This window comes from Drosophila subobscura, chromosome U, assembly GCF_008121235.1.
Source record: "Drosophila subobscura isolate 14011-0131.10 chromosome U, UCBerk_Dsub_1.0, whole genome shotgun sequence".
NCBI classification, from domain to species: Eukaryota; Metazoa; Arthropoda; class Insecta; order Diptera; family Drosophilidae; genus Drosophila; species Drosophila subobscura.
The window spans coordinates 22177789-22202175 of NC_048534.1; the positions used below are offsets into that span (position 1 = coordinate 22177789).

Sequence of the window (24387 nt, forward strand, 5' to 3'; positions counted from 1 at the left end):
AAGTCTTGTACAATTTGGCATTTTCTTGCAAATGTGTTTAGATGTGGCACAGAAAAATCTGAAAAGGAAAGTGTCTAAGATACATTTTGAGGATTTCTAGTTTTTTTTCCCCCACAAGATTTTAGGAGATCTGTGGATATAAAAGGAGTAATGTCAAAATTCCTTAGTATTATTATCTCAATCTAAACATATTTCTTCTGGTGTAGCACCATCTTCACTTAACTCATTCATAAATTTCGCAAACTTTTAATGAACTTTCATTCATCCTAATCATTTCACAATTAGCCAAATTCTACTGAGTGAACGAGACATAAGTTTGAGCGAACCAGTTGACAACTTTATGTACATATTTTTGGTACACTTGCACTGTGTTTTTATGCTCACAATAATGGGCTTGTAATTGAACTAGATCTTGAGTGCCTGAGCATAAATGTCAACTGCTGCATATAATATTAACTTTGAGCAAAAATCCAAAAGCCACGAGCAAGTAAGAGACTTCATGGCGACATTAAAAAAGTGAAAATCTTTCCGTAGTACAGGTGCGGAATTAGCTTTAAGTTGTGGTACTTGTTTTTGGTGGAGACATTGTGGGAATAAAGATATTTGTGGCCGTACTCATGTTGTTTCGTTTCGTTTATACTTACTAATACTATTATGCTACAGTGCAACTTTGCAGTGCAACAGATAACTAACCTATGATACTCGCATTTATATTGAACACAATAATTTCCAGGAATTTAAATACCGCAGAAAATTGCACGTAATCTAACAATGAAAGACTTTACTATCCTAGATATTTAATTTAGGATATCATCTTTATAATTTCTTTTGAAACTAATTTTTTATCCGAAACTAAATTAGCATCCTTATTTTCTCGAACCTCTATTCCTTTTTGATTTCCTTATTGTAATTACAGCGCCTGGCCTACCCCAATCCGCTCCTGTACGAGTACTGAAGTGACCGCCTGGCATATATCACGTTTTGAATACATTTAAGAAGGTCAGTTTTTTTTTCCAAGTGCCAAAAAAACTGGAAGGGCAAGGTCTTTTCTGGTCTAGAACAAGCTCGAGTCAAGCAACTTTCACGTGACCCCAACAAAAGAAAGAAAATCACAACACGACACACAACGAAAAAGCAAAACCAATCTGAAGCATTATTTTTCGGGTTTTCAGAAGTTTAATGGTCTTTTGGCTTAGATTAGAATAAATTACTTAGACAACTAGGCAAATAATAACTTAGGTGGCAAATGTGGAAAAATTCTCATTGAACAGACACCGCCAGAGTGTCCCAGTTCCGAGTGATGTGATTCTTAGTCCTGGCACTTGGAGGCCAGCGTGCACATGAGCGTCTTGGGGCAGAAGAGCAAACTCTTGGAGCAGTTCATCTTGTGGCCCTTCATCTGGCCCTGCGAGTTCTTGTAGCACACAAAGTAGCTGCTGATGGATGTCTGATCGGGTATCTTGTCGCCCTCCTTGCAGTAGTACTTTCGCTTCTTCGCGGACCCAGAGGATCCAGATGGGGATCCAATGGAATTGCTGCTCGATTGTATGATGATGGGTCTGGCTGTGGTTGTGGCCGGACTCAGATCGGACAGGTTTACCATATAACCATTGTCCATGGAATCCTGTTCAATGTTGGAGGAGATGCCAGATGAAACTCCACTCTGCTGAGTGTTTCCATATTGCTGCAGCAGACTGGCAATGTTCTGTGCCTTCAGTGCCGCCTCCTGTCGCCTCTTGGCTTCGCTCAACATCTTGATGGCCTCCATCTGCAGTCGCCTATTGCTGTCTATGGTATAACCATTGAAGGCAGGCATCACACTGCCGCACTGTGCGTATGTTTGAGCATCGCAGATCCTCGTTTGTTTGTTGAATCCCGTGTAGGGTGGACACGAGTAGGACAACACTTTGCCATCCTTCTTGCTGCACACAAAGTAGCGAGTGCAATCCGTTTGATTGGGTTGCCGCACACCCGTCTGGCAGGTGATGACCTCCACATTGCCCAGCTCTGACATTGCCCCAGGCGATTTGGTCATCAGTGGCAGTATGGACTTTTGAAAGACATCCAAACTAATGAAGTTCCCATTGAAGTTGACCAGCTGTCCGTGGGGTGAGGGATTGCCGGAGGATCCGCCACCATATTTGACCTTCTCCGGCGTGTAGGGATTCATATTGCTGAACATATTGAGCTCCATGTTGCCCTCAGAGTCGCTGTACATGCTGCTGCTCATTGTCGGTCGTGGCATGTACGGATGATGATGCTGCTGTTGAGGCTGTTGCTGCTGCTGTTGCTGTTGCTGATTGTAGCTCTGATCTAGATATGCCCCCGAAGGTGCTAATTGATGGCTCATGCCGCCTCCAGAGATGCCTCCATCGCTGCTGTAGGTCAGTACGTGCGGGGAGCTGTTCCCATTCCCATTTCCATTCACATTCCCATAACTGGCCTTAATCATCTCGTCAGCCCCGCCATCCATCTCCATGCTTTCGATTTTCTGCGAATTGGGTCGGATGCTCACCTGTCCCGGCTCCAAGTGTCCGCCTGGGAACATGGACATGTCCATGGGTCGCGGCATATTCAAGGTGGGATACGATTCGGTGGGCTGGAAGATGCGGTTCACATTCTGTTCGCTGAGATGCGGACTGGGCGTGTAGTAGGTGGACACTGTGGCGGCCGATGGCTGCTCCTGGAAGGGTCGCGGCGTCGTCACAGTGTACTCCGAGGCAAAGGGCGAGGGATACTGACTGGATGTGGGTCGTGCTGTGGTCATGTAATCCATGCCAGTAGGTTGATGCTTATCCAGGCTCGGGTACACACCCAAACTGTGCCCGTAGGTGTCCAGCACTTCCTTCTCCCCCGAGCTGGTGCTGGACACATGCACTGGAATGACATTGTTGTGTATGATGGTGGTGCTGGGCTTGTTGTAGCCTCCATTTCCACCGTTGGAACTGCCACCCGAGGAGTGCGTCTTGTGGTGCATATAGTGGCTGGGCATTGGCTGCGGGGCATAGTACTGCTGGAAGGGATTGCCATGTGCCGACAGGTACACCGGCTGCAGTATGGGTTGAGCATAGTAACCATTGAACCCCGGATTTGGCAGCACTTTGGGCACATTCTGTGCAGCTATCATTTGCTTCGAGAGCTCCAACACCGTCTTGAGCGTATCCTCTGAAATCTTGGGCTCATGATCGTTATATTCGTGACTCTGTGAGTGACTCTGCGAGTGACTCTGATGCAAGGGATAAGAGGAGCCACCGCCCTGCTCCTGGCTCATGCCATACTGTGGCGACGGGAGAGCAAACATCACCGAACCCTCGGGTCGATTCACCACAATCTGCGAGTTGGCATACCCCTGACCCGTGCCCCCCGAGAAGGGCAGGGCATTGCTTAGCATTAGCTTTGTCTCCGGCTCCAGTCGATGCTTTGAGAGATGCTCCTGCAGTCGTGTCTTGTTGCTGTTCGCTTGTGGCAGCTTCGTGCTACTGCTGTAGCGCGGCGGCTCCGGTGTCGTTGTGCTGGTGGAGGTGGCACTCATCTGCTGGGTGGTGGTGGCCTCCATGGGATTCATCATCTCGTAGCGATTCTTGATGTCAAAGTGCGCCAGAAAGGCATTCAGCTGATCCGGTCGCATGTCCGCTTGCAGTTTGTCCGTCTTCTTGTAGGTCTGCTGCAGTCCATCGATCAATTGGGAGAGCCGCTGCAGGTGCGCCGTCAGCTGTGGATCGATCTGGGAGCCCGGTTTGGCCAATTCACTCACATCCGCGACTTGCTTTAGTTCCGCTTTAAGCTGTTCCACATCTGGTCGGTGTTCCAAGTGCTCTATTTCCTCTCTGTGTTCGTTGTGTAATTCCAATTCGTCTTCGCGATTTTCAATCGTTGGCGTGGGGCTGTCCACTTCCATGAGCTCGCCATCGCCGCTGGAGTCAAAGTGCTGTAGGGAAGAGCTCTCTTTGTCGTGGCTTTGTGTGAAGCTCTGATGCTCCCCCTCCTGCTCCTCACTGCTGAGCGTTGAGTCCAGGACTATCTCCACTGTGCCATCATCGTGGTGTTCGTGCTCCTCGTGATGCGGAGAGGACTCCCTGGGCAGCAGACCCGCCTCATCCATGTCGTTTACAATCAAAATATCCGCATCCGGCTGACTGCTGGCAGGCGTGGAGCTTGCCAACTCGCTGGGTGTGATGCACTCCCAGTCCTCGCCAGGCAGGACGCAACCGCCCAGACTCGTCTCGTACACCAGACCCTCGTTGCACTTTACGGGCACCCACACGTGCGAGTTGGTGGCCAGCTCGCGGCACTTGTAGTAGGCGTCGCAGCGTGTCTTGTGGGGGCGTGTCTTTTCAGGGCAGGGTTTGCCTAATTCAAAATTGCCAGAGAAACGAAAATAAATGGAAATTGGGAAGATAAAAGATTTAATTAAGTCACTTTAATTTATATTTCTTTTTCACTGCACTTTTCTATTAAATTTTACCTTCGGAAAAGTAAAATAAACCCGTTAGCAGCCACGCGTAGATCACCAGGCCTCTCATCTTGAGTTTTCCCTGCCACGTATCCTGCGATTAATCCACTTTTTCCTTTGGGTTCGCTCACACGTAATCCCTCGCGACTTCCGTTGCGTTCAGAGCTCTCGACACGAATGACTGACCATCCGCTGGGGGTTTGACATTAAATTTTGATCATTTTCACTTTGTCGCGGCCCAAGTCGGTGGTCGGTGGAGAGTCTTTGAGTCGTTCTCGGGGAAAAAGTGTGAAAAAGAGCAGCAGCAGAGCAGCAAAAGCAAACAGACGTTTAAGTTGGAGCATTTCCGTGGCTCTCTGGCGCCCTAATGGAACTTGCCTCTCTCGCATTTTGGGTAGTTGCTATTAATTGTTTAAACAAATAACTGAATTATTTCCATTCGAAATTTTTGAGTAGATTCATGAAATTTCACTTTTAGTGCGTTGTTTGTTTGCGGAAACGAATTTATTTACATGATGAAATGTAATAAAAAATGTAGACTATTAAGTAATAGCTGTGTCATAAATTCAGTAAAATTCCTATGGCGGCTACAAAAAATGCTAGACTGCATTTATTTTATAAACCCAATTAAATTGGTAATGTCAATATAAATAGCAGGAAGAGTATGAGAGTATAATTATTTAAAATCAGAAAATCAAAGCAACAAGTACAATTTCTTTCATGTTGAAAGTGTTTCAAGATTACTTGCAACTTTCAAAGTTAGCGCTTCTAATTCGAATTACGTGGGAACGAGTTTGAGCTAGTTCCATCTCCATCTGAAAAGTGTGCCCATACTTCAATATCGGTTTCTCACCGATAGTGCTATCGATTTCTGACCATCAGTTTTTTTCGACATTTTCGAATAAGTGGAGATTTTGATAGCAAACGATTAGGAATTCGATGTTGACCGTGAATTAGTATTCAGTGGCCTGGGAAATGGCGCTAAATTACATTTCTACACGCCATCTACATTGGTGAATTGTACAAGAGGGTGACGAATAAGAAAAATACTGAAATACCGTTTTTTACCGTTGAATTCTTGATTTGATTCATCAATTGGACACAACTATATGTTTAGCGCTGAGCATCCTAACTAGCTGATAATATTGGGCAAAATATCAAATTCGAGGGAAACTTTATAGGAAATGGTATATTTACGGTATATTTTTAAAATAAGTATTATTTCGGTATATTTTTGAAGGTCTGCCGTCACACTATGGAAACGAAATATATATCGATAGCTAGCCAATTTCATCAGTTTTCCCATCTCTAACGTAACACTATGGCAAAGAAATTGCTTTGCCTGCGAAAACAGCACAATAACAAATAAACTATTAGTTAATAGTTCTACAATAATATCAGTTCTGCTTGGCGGATTTACGTGCAACAAATAAGCAACGCAAACAATTGTGAAGCAGCCAAGAAACCAAGCCCAGAACCCACCAACAGCCAAACCAGCAATACACACGAACACACACACAGGCTCACACGAACGAGCGAGGAGTAGCGCCAGAAGAAGGTAAGACGAAGGCAAAGAAGAAGGCGCAGGTAGAAGAAAAAAAAACGCCAGACCCCAAGTTGGTACACATTAAAGTGGAAATTGTTTGCGGGCATGCAAAACACCTTTGTGCATTGGAATTTCCATTTGGCCAACATTCTGAAAGGTGTTTGTTGGTGTTTCTGGCTAGGGTCGCATCGGGCGGTACATACCCTGCCGCGACCTTTGCCTCAATTACAAACAAAAAGTGACACAAACACACACCTACACATGTGTGTGCATATGTAGTGAGCGAGGGAGCAGCTTTTTTTTGGCGTGCGTTACATGACCACGAATATTTGTAACTGTAATTGTAAGTGGCGGCGCATGTGTGTGTGGGTGCGCTAGTGCGTGTACCAATCGGTCGATACTCTATTTCTATAAAGAAGCGACAGCGGCCAGCGTCATGGAAGTTCAAGTTGATAGAATGTATGTGCAAGTTGGTACGTGTGTGTGTAGTTCAGGTGCACTAACGTTGATACCACCCCCACACTCCACCCCGCCCGCCAGCAGCTAAAAATGCACTTTGTCGCTTGATTTATTGACAACTTCAGCCCCTTATGCCTCTGGGCACTGCGGAACCCGGTCGTCCGGGCCAGCTGTTGCAACTGTTTTTGTGTCTGTCGCTGTCTCTCTCTGTGCGTCTCGCCTCGCTGATTACACATTTTTCGCTTTTCCTGCTGAGCTGCACTCACTCTGCCCATAATGGCCGCCGCCGCTCAGCCTGTGCCTTCCCTCACAGATAAGTCCTCTCCTATCAGGCGACTGACTCTTCGATTCTTTGTTTCAAGTATTTATTATCATCATTACTCAGTAATCGGTATTTCTGGGCGGATTTTGGGTATGCTGTTGCAGCATGCAACACTCAAAGATCTAGAACGTTTTGCATGAAAAATGCCCTCATGAATCACCATTTACGAGTGTAGTAGATGAATCTGCCAATCACAGAAACTATACGAATACTACGTAGGGGCTACAAACTATAAATGCTAGACAATCAACAAATTTCATCATGAATCCCAGACAAATCACGCATTCATATAAAGCTTCTTATACCTCCCCCAAAATGTTGTAGAACAAGCAGTTTTCCGTGAATTCAGCTCATCTTTGATAAAGTTATATAGATATCGATCTATCTTCCCAAAATCATTATAATCCAAAACATAATACAAACAGAATATAGATCATGTACGTGTCTTGCTTTTCTTTCGTTCCTCTAATTTCCTAGTTTCCTTTCAAATTAAAAACATTTGCTCATTAAAACAGCAAATAAATAACGAAAAACAATAACTTTTAATTAGCGGTTATGTGTATCTTGTACTCGAAATACTCACATATAACGCTCGTTGTTATTGTTCTTATATGAACTCTATTTTGTACATACTTCCGACGTTTGATAAGATTTATTTTTCTGCACATAAATATTTAGCCAAGATAAAGCTGTCAAAGCATAGCGGGTAAAACCAATGCTAATTGCATTCTAAATGATATTCCTCCCTGCTGCTTGTTTGCATTAAATATCAGCAAACAGACTTTGTACGAATCGTGTTCTATGTGCTACACTTCCATATGTACTACTATACATAGTAGACACTTGTAATCACAGCTGTCTCTAGCGCCTCTCCACACGGTTGACCGTTTTTCATAATTGAACAAACTGTTGTCGTCGTCGCTTGGCAAATATTCATACACTCTACCGCAAAAGTGTACATACGTGTACGTGTACGTCTATCTACACTTGTTCACGTGTTTTCAGAAAAGTTTGTGAGGCGACATAGTCAACCAAAATTGTGCATTCAATAAACAACAGAAGCAGCCAGCCAGCAGCAGCAGCCAGTGCCACCCAGCAAAAGCAAATGAAACACCAATCAAATCAATATGAAATATGCAGTGTGTCCATTCAACAATCGAAACTGTATACGGGTTTACCGTTGTTGATGAGTCACACTCCCCAACCCCTCCGCGTCCGTTCCCCCCGCACCGCATTACCAGAGTATTATTATACAATCTATTGTAGAGTGTGTACTCGTATGTCCATTGTCTGCCATTGCCTGATGTGTGTGCACTGCTTGCGGCTTGTGTGTCTCAGTGTTTGCTATCAAAATTATGGATGACCAGTCGCTCATTGGTGGGGAAAATGTACATTGTATGCCATGCCATGACAGCCGCAAATTAAAGGCGAAAAATTAATAACACGCGGTCTGGGTGCTCCACAGAACTGCAAGCGCTTAAGGTTTCACTTTCTGTAGATCGATGAGGAAGCATTTCGATTTTATCGTTAGTTTATGGGCAGAACTTAGTGGCAGTACGTCCCAGAATTGTAGGTCTGTTGAAGGCTTAGCTTCTCCATCGTGAAATCCATTCTAAATTAAAAACTCTTTCCTCTACCCCTGTGCTTTGCTTACTTACATTTATAGCACGCACTGTGGCATGTACAGTGGTAATATTTACACGCTCATATCTGATGATTAGCTAACAAAAATTAAAGAAAACCCACATCCAAGCGGGAATTTTATTTTACCCAAAAAATAGAGCAGTTCGAGGAGTCATTGCAAAAAGTTTAGTCTGAAATGGGTCGTATAAATGTATGAAGGTACATAAATACATGTACTATAGTTAAACAGCGTTTATCTTATCGGTATGTATTCGCTTTCATAATGATATACAGAGCTTTAATTATCTCGAAAGCTGCCAAAACGATTAGAGTTTTTACGTGATCTAAAGTGTAAACCAGCAGCAAAATAAGACTCTGTGGAAACAGCGTAACTTTTTTTGCAACGGAAGTCTGTTCTGGTTCCTGGAAATTCGTTTTAAAATGATATATTTAGAACCTTGAACTTCCATTGTGGCACCAACAATTCACCTCACAATCTTATCAGCTCTTATCAATTGGGGCCTTTTTTTGTCGTGTACTAAATTCTATTCAACATTTCACATTTTCTGTGTGTTCTCTTTTTGCAGCGCCCAAAGGAGCGTCCAAGGAGGAGACGACGAAACACACACTCGCATAAAAAGCAACACAAATGGCCGATGGAAATGGGCTGCCAGCAGGTGCAGCTTCCGGTGCAGGTGGCATCATTGAGGGCGGACAAACATTGAACTGTGGCGTGGCCACAGCCAACGTGGGCAATCCAGGGGGTGTGGGTGTGGGTGTGGCAAGTGGCAGCAACAGCAGTGCCAGCAACAGCAGCTTGAGCAGCAGCAGCGGCGGTGGCAATGGAAGTGTCGGTGCCAGTGCCGTCAATCAAGGATATCATCAATTAAGCGTAACAAGTGAGTGGCAAAACAAAGAGAAAACCCAAGGAAACCTCGAATCAAATGTTACATTTCTTTGCAGTCGAGGAGGCATCACTGCGCAACAATGGCTTCCTCAAGCCAAATCCCTATGTGGAGCTGCTGATTGATAGCAAAAGTAAGCGCAAGACAGACCAAGTGAAGAATAGCTATCTGCCCAAATGGAACGAAGAGTTTACAGTGCTGGTGAGTAATCAGAATGAAACTCCTTTGATTGAAACTCCTGACCATTTCCACCTCTTTGTAGATTACGCCCAACTCCACGCTGCACTTTAAGGTGCTGGATCATTCGAGTTTCCGCAAGGATGCCATGCTAGGGGAGCGCATCATCCATCTGGCCCACATTCTGCAGCACTACAACGGACGCTGTGAGTTCCTGGAGCTGACCATCGATCTGTTTGTCACCTCCAAGTCGGATAATCGTCAGACCAAGAGCGGCGAACTTGTGGCCATACTGAATGGCCTGAAGCTGGACATGAGCAAGCTGCAGCTGCAACAGAATGGCAATGCCGTCCAGGCGGTGAATCCAGCCCTAAGCGATCCAGCCGCCGCTGGCCGTAGTTGCATGATCTACGGCGGAGTGAGGGCCAGAATGCGGCTGCGTTCAAGCAATAGCAATAGCAATCCGGAGCCACTTGCCAATCGTTCGATGAGTTCGAATGGTGTCGATACCAGAGCGGCCATACTAGGGCCACCCGTGTGGGAGCAGCAGCAACAGGCACCACCACAGCAGCAGCAACAACAACAGATGCAGCAGCAGCAGCAACAGCAACCCCTGAGGATGGTTAATGGAAGCGGCGGAGGAGCAGCGGCTGTGCCGCAAACAGCACCGTATCCACAACAGCCGCCAGCGACAGTTGTGGCACCGCCACGGCCCATGACGCAGGTGTATGCCAATGGCGTGATGCCAGAGAATCCACCACCACCAGCTGGTGTCTACATGCCAGCGGGTCCAGGAGTACCAATGGATACACAGCAGCAGCAGGCGGGCATTGGACTGCCCGTGAGCCAGAGCACAGATCCCCAACTGCAGCCACAACCAGCGGATGATGAGCCGCTGCCCGCTGGCTGGGAGATACGCTTGGATCAGTACGGACGTCGCTACTATGTGGATCACAACACGCGCTCCACGTACTGGGAGAAGCCAACGCCGCTGCCGCCCGGCTGGGAGATACGCAAGGATGGACGGGGACGCGTCTACTATGTGGACCACAACACACGGAAGACCACCTGGCAGCGGCCGAACAGTGAGCGACTGATGCACTTCCAGCACTGGCAGGGACAGCGCGCACACGTGGTGTCGCAGGGCAATCAGCGGTATTTGTACTCCCAGCAGCAGCAGCCGACGGCGGTGACCGCTCAGGTGACACAGGACGATGAGGATGCGTTGGGTGTGCTGCCCGATGGCTGGGAGAAGAAGGTGCAATCGGACAATCGTGTGTACTTTGTGAACCACAAGAACCGCACCACCCAGTGGGAGGATCCACGCACACAAGGCCAGGAGGTGAGCCTCATCAACGAGGGCCCACTGCCACCAGGCTGGGAGATACGCTACACGGCGGCCGGCGAGCGCTTCTTTGTGGATCACAATACGAGGCGAACCACCTTCGAGGATCCGCGTCCGGGAGCGCCCAAGGGCGCTAAGGGTGTGTATGGCGTTCCGCGTGCCTATGAGCGCAGCTTCCGCTGGAAGTTGTCGCAATTCCGATACCTGTGTCAGAGCAATGCCCTGCCGTCGCATATCAAGATAACGGTGACGAGACAGACGCTCTTCGAGGATTCGTACCATCAGATAATGCGTCTGCCCGCCTACGAGCTGCGTCGCCGCCTGTACATCATCTTCCGTGGCGAGGAGGGACTCGACTACGGTGGCGTCTCCAGGGAGTGGTTCTTCCTGCTGTCGCACGAGGTGCTCAATCCCATGTATTGCCTGTTCGAGTATGCCAACAAGAACAACTACAGTCTGCAGATCAATCCCGCCTCCTACGTGAATCCCGATCATCTGCAGTACTTCAAGTTCATTGGACGCTTCATTGCCATGGCCCTGTACCACGGGAGGTTCATCTACAGCGGCTTCACGATGCCCTTCTACAAGCGGATGCTCAACAAGAAGCTGACCATCAAGGACATCGAAACGATTGATCCAGAGTTCTACAATTCCCTCATCTGGGTCAAGGACAACAACATTGATGAGTGTGGCCTTGAGCTGTGGTTCAGCGTGGACTTTGAAGTCCTCGGCCAGATAATCCACCACGAGCTGAAGGAGAACGGTGAGAAGGAGCGCGTGAACGAGGAGAACAAAGAGGAGTACATAACGCTTATGACGGAATGGCGTATGACACGGTAAGTCAGCAGAAAGGGATTAATGTTTTCATATATTTAAATTGTTTTTATTTCTGCATCTTTTAGTGGCATTGAGCAGCAGACTAAAACCTTTTTGGAGGGCTTCAATGAGGTTGTACCTTTGGAGTGGCTAAAGTACTTTGATGAGCGCGAACTGGAGCTGATCTTGTGCGGCATGCAGGATGTGGATGTCGAGGATTGGCAGCGTAACACCATTTACAGGCACTACAATCGCAACTCCAAGCAGGTGGTCTGGTTCTGGCAGGTGAGTTCAATGTCCACGAGGTTAATCGTTCGCTATTAATCCCACCCTTCCATATAGTTTGTACGTGAAACGGACAATGAGAAACGCGCCCGCCTGCTGCAGTTTGTGACGGGGACGTGTCGTGTGCCTGTGGGCGGCTTTGCCGAGCTGATGGGCTCCAATGGGCCGCAGCGATTCTGCATCGAGAAGGTGGGTAAGGAGACGTGGCTGCCGCGCTCGCATACGTGCTTCAATCGATTGGATTTGCCGCCGTACAAGAGCTATGACCAGCTGGTGGAGAAGTTGACCTTTGCCATTGAGGAGACTGAGGGCTTCTGTCAGGAATGAGTGGCAGTTGATTTGTGGTCGGTTTGTTGATTAATGTTTAATTCCAATTGAGCGCCTGTCCCATTCCCCCTTACACCCATGCACCCATATCCTTGTGAACGAACGTCCATAATGTTGCGTTGATATAGTTACTGTTATTATTATTACGTTTACGTTTACGTATGTATATGTATATGTATTACACACACACACAGCAACATTTTTTGTATGTCGTGTCGTCTATATAATTCCTATGTTCGCCTACCACCTAAAAGATCTGTAATCTATAATCTATAATCCTGCAATCGCATCCCCGAGAGAGAGTTGAGTGTCATGTTTTGCCATAAGATTGCAACAACAATCCCCCTACACCCGCTTCTCATCCCACTTTTGCTTCTAGTTCAATTCTAGTACAACGAGCCCTGATCCCTTACTGCTGCCCCTGCCCTACCCCATAATTATATTGTAAATAGTTTGACACGAGAAAAGAGTATGTACACACAGGCAACCATTGTTAGAGGATGGGGACATTTTTTGGGTTTACTAGCCGACAAGGCAAAACTGTTTTTAACATGTTCAATTGTTTAACACACCACAAATACTATAATATAAATATATATAGAAATATATTTTAAATATAAACAAATATATATCCCACACAAAATACAGAAAGAGAAATATCGTGAGATGATGGAACACCGAAAAAAACACACCGCAAGAAAAATATATGTTTAGGATTTTTAAACACACACGCAAAAACACACAAAATACACTTACAAATCAATAATAATAAACTCAAATAGCAATAATTGTTGTTAACAAAAAGAATGCTAAGAACGTGGAGGATGTTGAGGAGGAAACGGATCAAATGGCAGGCGATGCGATGCGTGTATTACGTATATATAATAATAATATATATATATAGCATATATCCTCTTGAATGGGGTTACTGATTATGATTATACTCGTCGTATGTGTGTGAGCGTGAGCAATCTTTATAGTAGAAGGAATGAAATGTGTTGTAAGAGAGTACGGATTACATATTATAAAAATATATATATATGTATATGTATATGATATATATTATATATTAAATAGATTTTATTTAGTTTAATGCAATGTGTACTGTATTATATAAAATAAATGCAAAAATTATTTAGTGATATACGAGACGGACGGAACGTGTTTTGTTGATGGATTTCCCCCCAGGGGGCATTTCAACTGCCGCTGGTGCCATCGACATTTGTGTGCTTAGTCAGCCTCTCTGAAATTTGCCGATGCGGCAATAAATGTAATTATTTTAGGCGCATTTTTGGTTGCATTTTATGCATTTTAAATGTCTCGCAATTAAAATGTATTACATACAAAATATGCGCGAAAAACACTGCAATTTCCATTCCAGTGCTCCCGCCAGTGCAGCCACCAAATCGGTTACAGAATCCGGCCACAAATGGAGTGTAGAGGAGACAGCGCAGGAGAGGAGAGACCCAGTGATAACATCATCGTTATAGTTACAAGAGGCGTTGCCTAACCCACATTTTTCCCTCGAGTTTTGTGTGTTGCGTGTGGGGGTGGCGAAATTTAACAAGCTTCTCTATTATTTATTGCGGTTAAATTGCAAAAACGCAGCAGTCAAAACAACAACAGCAGCAAATACACAGATAAAAAGTCAACCACGCCCCGAAAACACCACGGAACACCGTCTGCCCCACCTATTGTTGATGCTGGTGCTTGTTGCTCGCCACTGGGAATGGCAGGGCATGGCTTGGCATAGGGTGTGCTGCTCCAGGCTCTCTCCTGCAGGGCTCTCTGCTCCTGGGCACCCCGTCGCTTGTATTGTTTTGTAATTATGCCCCCCAAAAAGCGCAAGAGCGGAGCCATTGTGGCAGCAGGATGGCGCCTCTCAGCGTGTGAGTAGAGTGTGTTTCTGTGTGCCCTTTGCACCTGGGAGCACCTGGTAGGTGCAACCAATTTTCACTTTCATTCATGATTTATGCATTTGTAGTGGGGCCCGGCCGCCAGGGCGTTTCGCGTTGCTTTGCCAACGGATACAATTTTTAAATTGCAAAGTTCATAAATGTTAAGCGAAGTGGCGGCACATAATTGGTAGAAAATGCAGTTAACCAGACCCCAAATTCCATGGATGTGGCCATTGTTTGATTGCTTGCATCGCACTGGCGCACATATTGCGCATAATTGTGTTGATTCCTTTGTCTGGATGCCTTTCATGTGTGTGCATCCATTTAAATCCCACATTTGAATTTAACGTCGAGCATTTGTATTGTTATCGAGAGCATCGATAGCAGGCGATATTTTGCCATTCACAGTGGTGATCCGTAATGTGCCATTCGCACAGATGCTCTGTCGATCGTTTGTGCGCTACAGATTGAAAATATTTATAAAAAACACTCAAAACCAGGATGGATAAGCCTATAAAAACTGCGAATTTGTTGGATTTACCCAAAACACCAGATATGCGGTGAGTAGCAGTTGTTGTACATGTAAATGAAACTAATATTTATGCGATTTCAGCAATTCTGCACAGATTTCGGATCCGCGGCGGACCAGGGAACTGCTGGAGAAACAGCGTCAGGCAAGCCAGCAGAAAACTCCAGAGATGCGGTTGGTAATACTTTTGCGTACGTGAAGATCATTGTAACATATTGTCGAAATTTCAGCAGCCCCAACTTTTTGGAACCGCTGCGCACCAAGGAATTGCTGGAGCGACAGCGCCAAGCCTCATCTGCATCTGCATCCAGGGCCGTCCGTTCACCGTCAGCCCATGCATTCGGAAACATGACATACAGAGGAGACATACACAAAACACCAGAGATGCGGTATGTAAAATGTTTCAACAATGTGCAAAGACAAAGCAAAGTTTGATGCCGAAATATGGTTTACACCCATAGCTGTCGCATCGCAGTCGTACCCTGCTCAGAGCCGCCGCTGCCAGTGCGCACCAAGGAACTGCGGGAGCGGTGGCGTAGGGAGGATGAGAGGGATAGCGCTCGTAGGACAGCCTCCGCAACGAGAATAGGTCGCCAGAATCACAAATCCCCAATACCAGGCACCGCCGCAAACAGGCTGTTGGTGCCCTCCATTGGTTTCTCGTATCCCAAGCAGCAGCATCAGCAGCAGCTGTTCCCCCACACATCCGCATCCGCATCGAGGGCGGAGACAGAAACACCCCACATAACAAAGTTAGGCATAACAAAGCGACGGCTGGAGTTCCGGCACGTGCAGGGCAAGGAGTCGATGGGGCCGAAATTGGAAAGGCTCACAGCCTACCTACAGCAGGAGATGGAGGGTTGGGGCAGCAGTACAGAGCGACGGCTGCGCCAGATGACTATTGCGGACTTTGTGAGCATTGTGAGGCATTTGTTGCCCCACTCTGGGGTAGCGGCGGGGTCATTGAGCAAGGCCTGCTATGCGGAGCAGCTGATGGATGCCCTGCAGCAGCTCAAGTATCCCAAGAAGGTGAACAGGAGCTGGCTGTTGATGCCGGGAACACAGCATGTCATCGCCCATGTGCTGGACCTGCTGGACTTTCTATTGGATTTTGCAGTCACCGCCACAACACGGGGGGAATCGATCTGTGAGTTTCCCTTTGTGGCAGACTCGTCACTGGATGAGAAATCCTTTGTGCTGATGGCAAAGGAGTACCATCGGTGGCAAGCATCGGAAAACAGTCTTCAATTAGAGCAACAACAATTTAATGAACTACTAAAGGAATGCGGCAATTCCAATGATATCATTGCGCTGCAGCAGGAGTTGGAATCCCTACAACTGGAGCCCAAGCAGCTGGAGTTGAGCACAGTTCAGGATCAGCAGCAGCTGCAGCAGCAGTTGGAACAAAGGGACAGCCTTCAGCAAGAGCTAACCAACTGCCAGGAAAAGCTTGAATCCGTGTTGGCCGAGTCCTTGGCGTATGAGGGCAGGTTCAGTCATTTGTGCACCGAAACCTGGCGACAGAAGCAAATGCTGCAGTCACCGCAGGATCGTGTAAGAAGCCAAAGGTGCAGCTACCAGGAATATGCGAGATTGCTTGACCTGCATGCCGAACGTTGCGATGAACTGCAGGTGTACCGTCGCCGGCAGCAGGATATTGCCGAGCGTCGGAGCATCGCCAAGCTGCGATGGAAGCGCTCGCGGAAGCACCTAATGGACAGCATCGAAGCCTACAACGTGCACATGCGGGACTTTGAGTACTCGTTGGCCTTTAAAGCCACCTTTCCCAAATCTCTGCAGTTGCCTTTGTATCCCACGACGGAGGAGATACAAGAGCGCCGGGAGAGGCTGCAGCAATGGCGTCACCTTATGGATAGCACTGTTGCCAAGGCAGGCTGCTTTAGAAAGCAGCCTCTCGGCGAGATACAGAGTTAGTTAAACAAACCAGCAGCAGCACAAGCAGCAGCACAAACACGTACAAATTCACATCAACATCAACAACATTCAACTGAAGCTCATACGAGTTTAATTTAAGCAAATATTTGCGTGTTTTGTAATTTTCATTTTGAGCCAAATTTCAAGCTGAGAGTAAGCTTAGTAATTCCTCCTTGAATTTCACAGATTTATTTAATTGAATTTGTCAACTGTGCGCCACAATAGGCTCGTCCCTACTCATGCACCACCTCCCGCCTCCTCCTGGAGGGTGGTTGCTGTCACTGCCTTGATCCCGTGGCCTGGATTTAAGTTCATGTAATTGACATTTGAATGAATCATTGGCAACAGTTGTACACTTTCCCAGAGAGACTAGCTCTTTGGATAAGCCAAAAGAATTACGCAAAAAAACTGAGCAGATTTTACATTTTTAAATGAATTTAAATGATCAAAAGTCAAGCCTTAAGTTCAACGATCTCTTACATAAAAAATGGTAGATTAAAACTCAAGCTTAAATGATAATTAATTTCCTGCCTTATTCAAGTTAAAAGTTAAGCTGAACAAATCCACATTTTATAAAGTTTTCCACAAGCAATTAAATGTACAACAAAAATGCAATTTAATTTCAACGCCACCTTCCTGATTTATTATACGGCTAATGATGTAAGTGTATTTGAAGGGAAACCCTCATAAAAATTAACTTTTTCCGCTTCATAATTATTGTCAGTCAGCGGTTGGCTGGTTGGTTGGTGGGTTGGTGGGGCAGAAGACTTTGCCTGTGGATTGGCATTAATTTAGTGGTCGGGGCCAGGACTGCAAGTACTGATGATGACGGGTGGAGGCAGTTGGATTTTGCTGTAGGAGTGAGACTTATAATGCGTCTGTGTTTGTGCCTTAGAGTGGAACTAATAATCATATTACTCAGCTGGAAGATAGCGTCGACTGTGCAACTGTTGCAGCTCTCATATACATAGAGACTTGCAAGTATGTATGTCTGTGTGCCAATTAAACAGTGTGGCTGCTGCATAAATTATTTCCATTGCCACAAAATGTTTAAAGCCTTTCGCAAATCCAAGGCAAGGCAAGGCAAGGCAAACGCAAGTCAAATGCAAGGCAAGAAAGCAAGCAAGGAAGTGTAATAAAATACATGAATTAGTGTAATGGAAATGTGAAAGCCAACACAACAAACATTAGTACAATGCAAAATTTTGAATGCAAATTCCCGTCTAAAAACAACAATGCCCCCCACCCCACACCACACCACACCACACACCCCGCCAGACCACAGTACACCGCACCACACACAGCAGTCACCCCCCGAGGAGCCAGCGCCCAAGAAAACAGACAACATTTTGCGCAAATTAAACAATAACAACAACTGAAGCAAAAATATACTATGTACATACATATACATATATATATTTATGTACATGTACATATGTGCTTATACCTTGGTACACACACAAAAATATGCATTTTCCATGCGAAAGGCAAAGAAAATGTTTTGTGTCCGTGTGGCTGTGTTTATAGTGGAAATGCCAAGATTATAGTTAGAGTCTCTCCAGACTCTGCGGAATAGTTATCTGTTCCGAACTAGAGTGTCATAACTCGCCCTCCCCCGCCCGACTATGCATTGAGTGGTGGGTGTGCATGGGGTGGCCATGTGGTGTATGCTGCACAGGACAGGTGAAGGAAGTCAATGTGTGCGTGGGTATGGCATCTTTGGGCGGTAACCAAAATACCTTGAAAGGATATCTATTTATCTATTTAAATGTTAGACTTTAAGGATATCCACTAATGCGCTTTATTGGATTTTATTTTTGCTAAATTAAAAAGTGCATTTCAAACGAAAGTAAATACAATTTTAATGAGTTTTAAAAACTAGGCCTTTGACTTGATATTTCAATACATTTTAGTCAATTGGCAGATGGATTTTACTGTAGAGAGAAAGCACTTACACTACCCAGAATCAGAGGCTTGAACTTATACCTGAACATTAACAAATATTATAGAAGCTGTGTACTTCTTTTATCCCTTTGCCGTACGTAGTTGCAGTTGTATTTGAATTTTTAGCAACACATTATACCCTAAAGCTGTACATTTTTGCATGGTAACTGAATGAATGAATAGCAACCACACCTTTAAAACTCGCTGCCAACTCGGGCTAAAACAATTATGCTCTATGGTGGTGTGGTGTGGTGTGGGTGGATGGATGGAGAACCAAGAGTGGTGGCGCCGTGTACCGCATGAGGGAGTACAGTACCCATTATTTTCACTCATAAAACAAACACTTACCTCGTCAGGCAGCCTGCTCTCATAAAGGCATCTGGCTGGCTGGCAGGCTGGCTCTCTGTGGAGCCAAAAGGCAGGCGGCGCTACCTAGGCACTGGACTGAAATAATCGCATATCGTAAAGTTTGACTTTCAGCTAATGAAGAATTTCCAAAGCTGGGAAGCTGGAATTGAGTTAATTAGGCACGAGTATGGCTTAAAGTTGAAAGCAACATGACATGACATGATATACATAGTAAGAATAGTGCCCTTACGCGTAAGGTCCCATGCTGTACATGTTCGCGCAAAGAAACTTTCAGAGTCACTCAATTGTTAAACAAACAAAAACAATACGCGAAACAACCAGAATTAAGGGCGAGCCGTTGAGAGTCGAAGTATTGGGTACCCTTTAAAATTTTGAATATTATTATTTATGTGAGTAAAATCAGATAGAATTGCAACTAACTTAGGTTGGTTTGTCTTTCAGGAATATAAACTTATAGGCATATGGAAGAAGCCTAAAATATTACCAATTTTTCCTTAAAATATCGTATAAAATCGTGCATCAATCGAGTGGTTTTTCCACTTACATAAAGCATGAATCATTGACAGGAATTTTGATTCGATTAGCAGAACAAATGCTCAAAATTAGCTCCTTCTATGCCCTTCAAACAACCCATCGAAATGTCCTCTACTCTCTCTCTGCTAGAGGGTATATTAAAAGTAAATCACGCGGCAAAAAAATCACAGACGATACGCGCTTTGTTTTGCCAATTTCCTTCGTATAAAGAGGGAATCGCTGAAAATCAAACGACACTTTTTCTCTGGCTTGCTTTGCTTCACTTCACTCTAATGGAAAGTCATGCCTTTTGTTGTTCTTATGGTTTTTTTCTATTTAATTTCAAAGTTCAGCAGCGATTGCTCTTCTGGCTCATTCCTTCGGGGCAATCGTACAAACTCTGCTTTAAGTCAAATTCCGAGGGTAAGAGAGAGAGAAAGAGAGTGGGGAAGAAGAACTTTAATTTGGAATCCCGCAACGGAAGCAAATGCAATTTGTATGCGTTGCAGGGCCCAACCTCGGTCTGACTCGGCTCGACTCGCTGACTGAACTGTTTTCTATACACACCACTCCACTGCACCGCACTGCACTGCACTCCACTTCTAGTTTCATGGTTGTTGAAAGTGCGCAAAAGGAGGGGAGCGGAGTAAAAAAATGTCAACTGCAGCATGACCAAGGCAGCGCAGGCATCGCAGGCATCGCCGAGTCATGGCATTGCAATATTTATGCAGTTTGTGCCACGTTCGCTATATTTGACAGGCGGCCAGCTCTTCGCTGGGCAATAACTAGCTCGTTACATTTAACCAGACATCGTCACTGTAATGAATGGCTGACTGCTAATGGCTGGAAATCTTTCCAAACGATCTTCAACCACTCAAAAAACTAAAATTAAATGCGTAAATAATATGCGGACAGCTCTCTCTCCCTCTTACCTTTAAATTTTACTTGCTTAACATTTTCTAGAATTAATTAGAGCCAGTTAAATCGATCGTAAAGCTGCACAGAGGAGCATGCAGAACTTTCAGAATCACTTTAATGACAGTAGCGAAAGCTAAGGATAAGTTGAAGCCACACACCGCTCCTTCCGCTCCAGTTTCTGGCTCTACTTCTTGTTTAAAATCTAGGCTAATGTGGTTTCCCTCTACATGAACTCTCTCACCCCTCTGCTGTAAAAGGGCATTCCACCTTCGTTCTGCTGAGTGGATACTCGTAATCGTTATTGCTCAATTTTTTTCTGCACATTTCAGCGCTTTTCCGTACTTCAGGAAGTTGATGTTGCTGTTGGTCTTGTTGTTGCTGCTGCTGTTGCTGTTGCTGTTTTTGTTGTTGGCTTAGCCTGGAATGCAACATCAACAGCAATGGCAGGCAGCAGTAACATCAACAGCAGCTGGACAGAAGGACAGAAGGACAGAGTGGGACTGTGGGGCCGGGCATGGGGATTGCAGCAGGTGGCGGTGGCGGCGCTGCTCAAACGGCAATTGCATTATCAGTAAATTATATCTGCGGCTGCATGGCACGCTCTTTGCTTCACTCTTCCACTCTCTCTCTCTCTCTCTCTCTTTGCATGCCCCTCAGACATGTGGGCCATGTTTACGGGTTGCCTGCGGCCATGTTTGTTTGCTCCTTGCTCCTGGCCTCCTCCTGTTCTGCTGCTCCTGCTGCTGCTCGTCTTGCTGCATGTTGTTATTGGTACCCTGCGAACTGGGCCCAGATCCGGATCCGGTTGCTGCCGCTGCTCCTGCTGCTCCTGCTGCTGTTGCTTGTTTGTGCGCCATTTTCGGCGCTTTCCTGCTGATTTATGCAAAACTGTGGCATTTTTCAATTGCATTTTACACTCGTCCTGCAAGGTTCCTCCGGGTTCCGGGTTCCTCCGGTTTCCCTTGTTTCCTTTCGCTCCTTGTTTGTGCAACAGTGTGGAGTGTGTGTGTGTTTGCTGTGCATTTGTGCATTGTACAATTTTCACACATTTGCGCAACTTTGCCACCAAAATGTGCAACACATTGCCCCCGATCATCATCATCATCATCATCATCATCATCATTGTTGTTACTGTTCTGCCTCCTCCTCCTCCTCCTTCTGCTGAGGGATAGCATCTTCACACGCCCACACTCAGCCCCTCCTTTCGTTGCAGTCAACTGCATTTTATTGCTGCAAATGTGTGTATCTATGGGGTGGCATCGGGTGTACGGGTGTGCGGGTGTGCTGCTATCCACGTTCCGTTTTTCGCATTTAATGCCAAGTTATAACTTTCACGTGGGTTGCTTTAGTAGTTTTTTTACACACATCCTCCCCGCCCCCCACCCACTGTCTTCCCGTTTGAGTTACGTGCCGCCATAAAAAACTTTCACCCACTAAGGAAGAGAGCGCGCAAGACGTGGCAAAGGACGAAAGGCGAAAGTGTCACTTATGCATAGAAGATTTGCCATGTGTGATGCATTTCTCCAATCTCCATTCCTTAATAAACATAATTTCAGCGCTGCTTATCCGTGAGACATGCATATAAAGCATATAACTTATATCCCCCGACCAGCGTTGCGTATGGCGTTGCGTATGGCTTGTGTGGTGTTAAAATGTTTGATTAATATCCGTAAGAAAATTACGCACAGGCTCGAATCAGCATTAAATTGGAATCGCATTACGGATGCGTTGGTTATGCTCGTCTGCGTGGGTGTTTAATAGCATTTCTGCGTGCTTATTCCATCGTGGCCCTTCAGCCCGTACAACAACTCAGATATCAGTGACTAAAAAACGATTGAAAATAGTTTTGATAAGTAGAATTCTCTTTCTCTTATACAGGATTTTGGTTAAAGGCCTACCCACATAATTGCTTTAATTGTTGTCTCCCTGAGTACTTTGGCAACTTTATCATCATTCTACTTATGACAGTCTCGACTTTGTGCCCCTAATTAGTTTGGGTTCTGTACAAACCACCCTCGCTGGCAGAAATGAGCTCTGATTTGGCAGCATCAATTTTCCGGCTAATTGCAAAAATAAGCAAAATTATGTGCCCAACACACAGAATGGATGCTTGCAAGCAGGCACTCCAGATCCATATCCTTTTGGCCCTCCCGCTCTGACCAACCCTCTCTCTGTCTCCCCCTCTTCCACGTCTAACCACCACATTTGCTCTGTTTTGTAGCTTTATCTCTTTTTGGGCAATTGGCAGCTGGAATTATGCACTTTGACAGGGAACGCATTTAGTGTTAATCATACGCACTGTTGCATGCCAGTTGCATCCTGTTGTTGCATAATCAATGCACAAATGAACACACACAAAAGCACCAGCACGACAGAGGAAGCGGAAGCAGTAAGAGGCAGACAGAGAGAGAGAGAGAGAGAGAGAGATGCAGAGTGTGCCACAAAAAAGGCGACAAAATGACGCAAATGCTGACGCAGGAATTTCAACAAATTTACTGGCAGAATATTTCCCCAGAATAATGAATAATTAAATACATAATTTCACTACACATATTTATGTTCGTAGTGGAGAGTCAGGCCCAGGCACAGGCACAGGCATGGTGGAGTGGGTATATAGGGGATTCCGATTCGTGCCAAGGGGAAATTTAACAAACAAATTTATTGGCGCATAATTCAATGGGTAGACGATGCCGCTGACGATGATGCATGGCGGCGCTAGGAAGCCGACCAAGATATGAATGAATGCAGCTGGCAATTTATGAGTGGTTAAGAAGGATGTGGGTGTGGATGGGTGGCTTGAGTGGTGGTGTCGCAACGGCCAAGGACGATTTTCGTGGCTGCCAGAAGCAGGAGCCAGTGGCAGCAGCGGCAAAAGAAAACGACTACGACAAGGACTTCGACTACGACTACGACAATGACAGCGGAAACGGAAATGCGCAAATGCAATTGTCAAACACACACACACAGAGACACACACATACACACACACACATAAACATTCACCCCGAAATGGGGTGAAATTTTAATGGAAAATTGGTGTACTCGTCGTGGCAATAAATGAAGCTTCCATTTCTATACATTCTCTTGGCTAATAAAAGGGCCAGCACTGGCACTGACTCCAGGGACAAGCCGCTGCACCCTCCCCCTTCCACCACAACTGACAGCCAACAAGCGACTAGACAACAGGGCCCAAACACTGAATGGGCCGGACAAGGGGCACCCGCAGCAGCAGCAAGCCCCCACACCCGTTCAATACTCATACCCCTCCTCCTCCTGCCATTGCCACTGACGTCAGACAACTGAGTGACGAGTACAACTAACAGGGAAGATCCAGCGCCACAACCATGTAGGGGGGGGTGCCTCTCAATCCGAGCCTAGTTTCCGAAGGAATCCAAGGTAGTGCAATCAATTTACGGGGGAGAGCTTCCTGCGGTGGGTGGGCGTTGGAGCAGTGCAAACTCGTGCTCGTAGGAGGAAAGTCTTGATTAGATGACACTTTGGGGAGGGTGAACCACAGTATATCTTACATTGAAAACCCTGAAGTTAATACTGAAAGGGATTAGTACGGTTGCCAGGTGCAGTCATGCGCTGGCAGAGGGTATCATGATATGTGCAATGAAGGCTGAACTTTTGCCAGAATATTGGCTTGCTCTTTGCATCGCAATATATACAGGAGTTCTATAGTTTCGGTAGTCAAATCTATCTCTTGTTCCTGTTGATTGAAGCTCTTACTTTCACTCTAACACTCTGCATTTTCCATAGTTCCCATCGAGCGTTTCCTGTAGTATTTCTGATCACCTAGAGCACCTTTACTTCGTTGTGTGGCAGCTTGCCTGTGCTCCTGCTCTATACGCGCTTAATCTTTCAATTTGCATATTACATAATTGCTCGAGTGGCTGAGTGGAGGCAAGCAGGCCCAAGGTGTGTCAGTATCAGGAGCAGTAGTGGCCATAGAAGACACATCCAGGCACACATCAAGGCAATGCTTTATGGTCACTTTATTACGTTGCGTGCCGGGGTTGG

The 24387-nt window shown here is 45.8% G+C and overlaps 3 protein-coding genes across 4 annotated transcripts; 2 read left to right on the plus strand and 1 right to left on the minus strand.

Moving 5' to 3' along the window:
• Window positions 1-1299: 1299 nt before the first annotated feature.
• On the minus strand, window positions 1300-4630 carry LOC117902682. Its single transcript, XM_034814215.1, has 2 exons — window positions 4466-4630; window positions 1300-4350 (listed from the first exon to the last, which is right to left on the minus strand). The coding sequence occupies exons 1-2, from the start codon at window positions 4521-4523 to the stop codon at window positions 1310-1312; spliced, it is 3099 nt and encodes a 1032-aa protein (XP_034670106.1). The 5' UTR covers window positions 4524-4630; the 3' UTR covers window positions 1300-1309.
• A 1126-nt stretch (window positions 4631-5756) lies between these two features.
• Window positions 5757-13286, plus strand: LOC117902683 (E3 ubiquitin-protein ligase Su(dx)). Its single transcript, XM_034814216.1, has 6 exons — window positions 5757-6011; window positions 8991-9302; window positions 9367-9509; window positions 9571-11666; window positions 11733-11931; window positions 11989-13286. Exons 2-6 carry the CDS (start codon window positions 9053-9055, stop codon window positions 12256-12258), a joined length of 2958 nt encoding a protein of 985 aa, XP_034670107.1. The 5' UTR covers window positions 5757-6011; window positions 8991-9052; the 3' UTR covers window positions 12259-13286.
• A 1288-nt stretch (window positions 13287-14574) lies between these two features.
• On the plus strand, window positions 14575-17238 carry LOC117901764 (kinetochore and Eb1-associated basic protein). 2 transcript variants are annotated; one of them, XM_034812652.1, is made up of 4 exons: window positions 14575-14716; window positions 14770-14859; window positions 14916-15074; window positions 15147-17238. In XM_034812652.1, exons 1-4 carry the CDS (start codon window positions 14658-14660, stop codon window positions 16618-16620), a joined length of 1782 nt encoding a protein of 593 aa, XP_034668543.1. In that variant the 5' UTR covers window positions 14575-14657; the 3' UTR covers window positions 16621-17238. The 2 variants fall into 2 exon arrangements, with proteins under 2 accessions (XP_034668543.1, XP_034668545.1); XM_034812654.1 differs by having other exon boundaries at window positions 14919-15074.
• Window positions 17239-24387: the final 7149 nt, after the last annotated feature.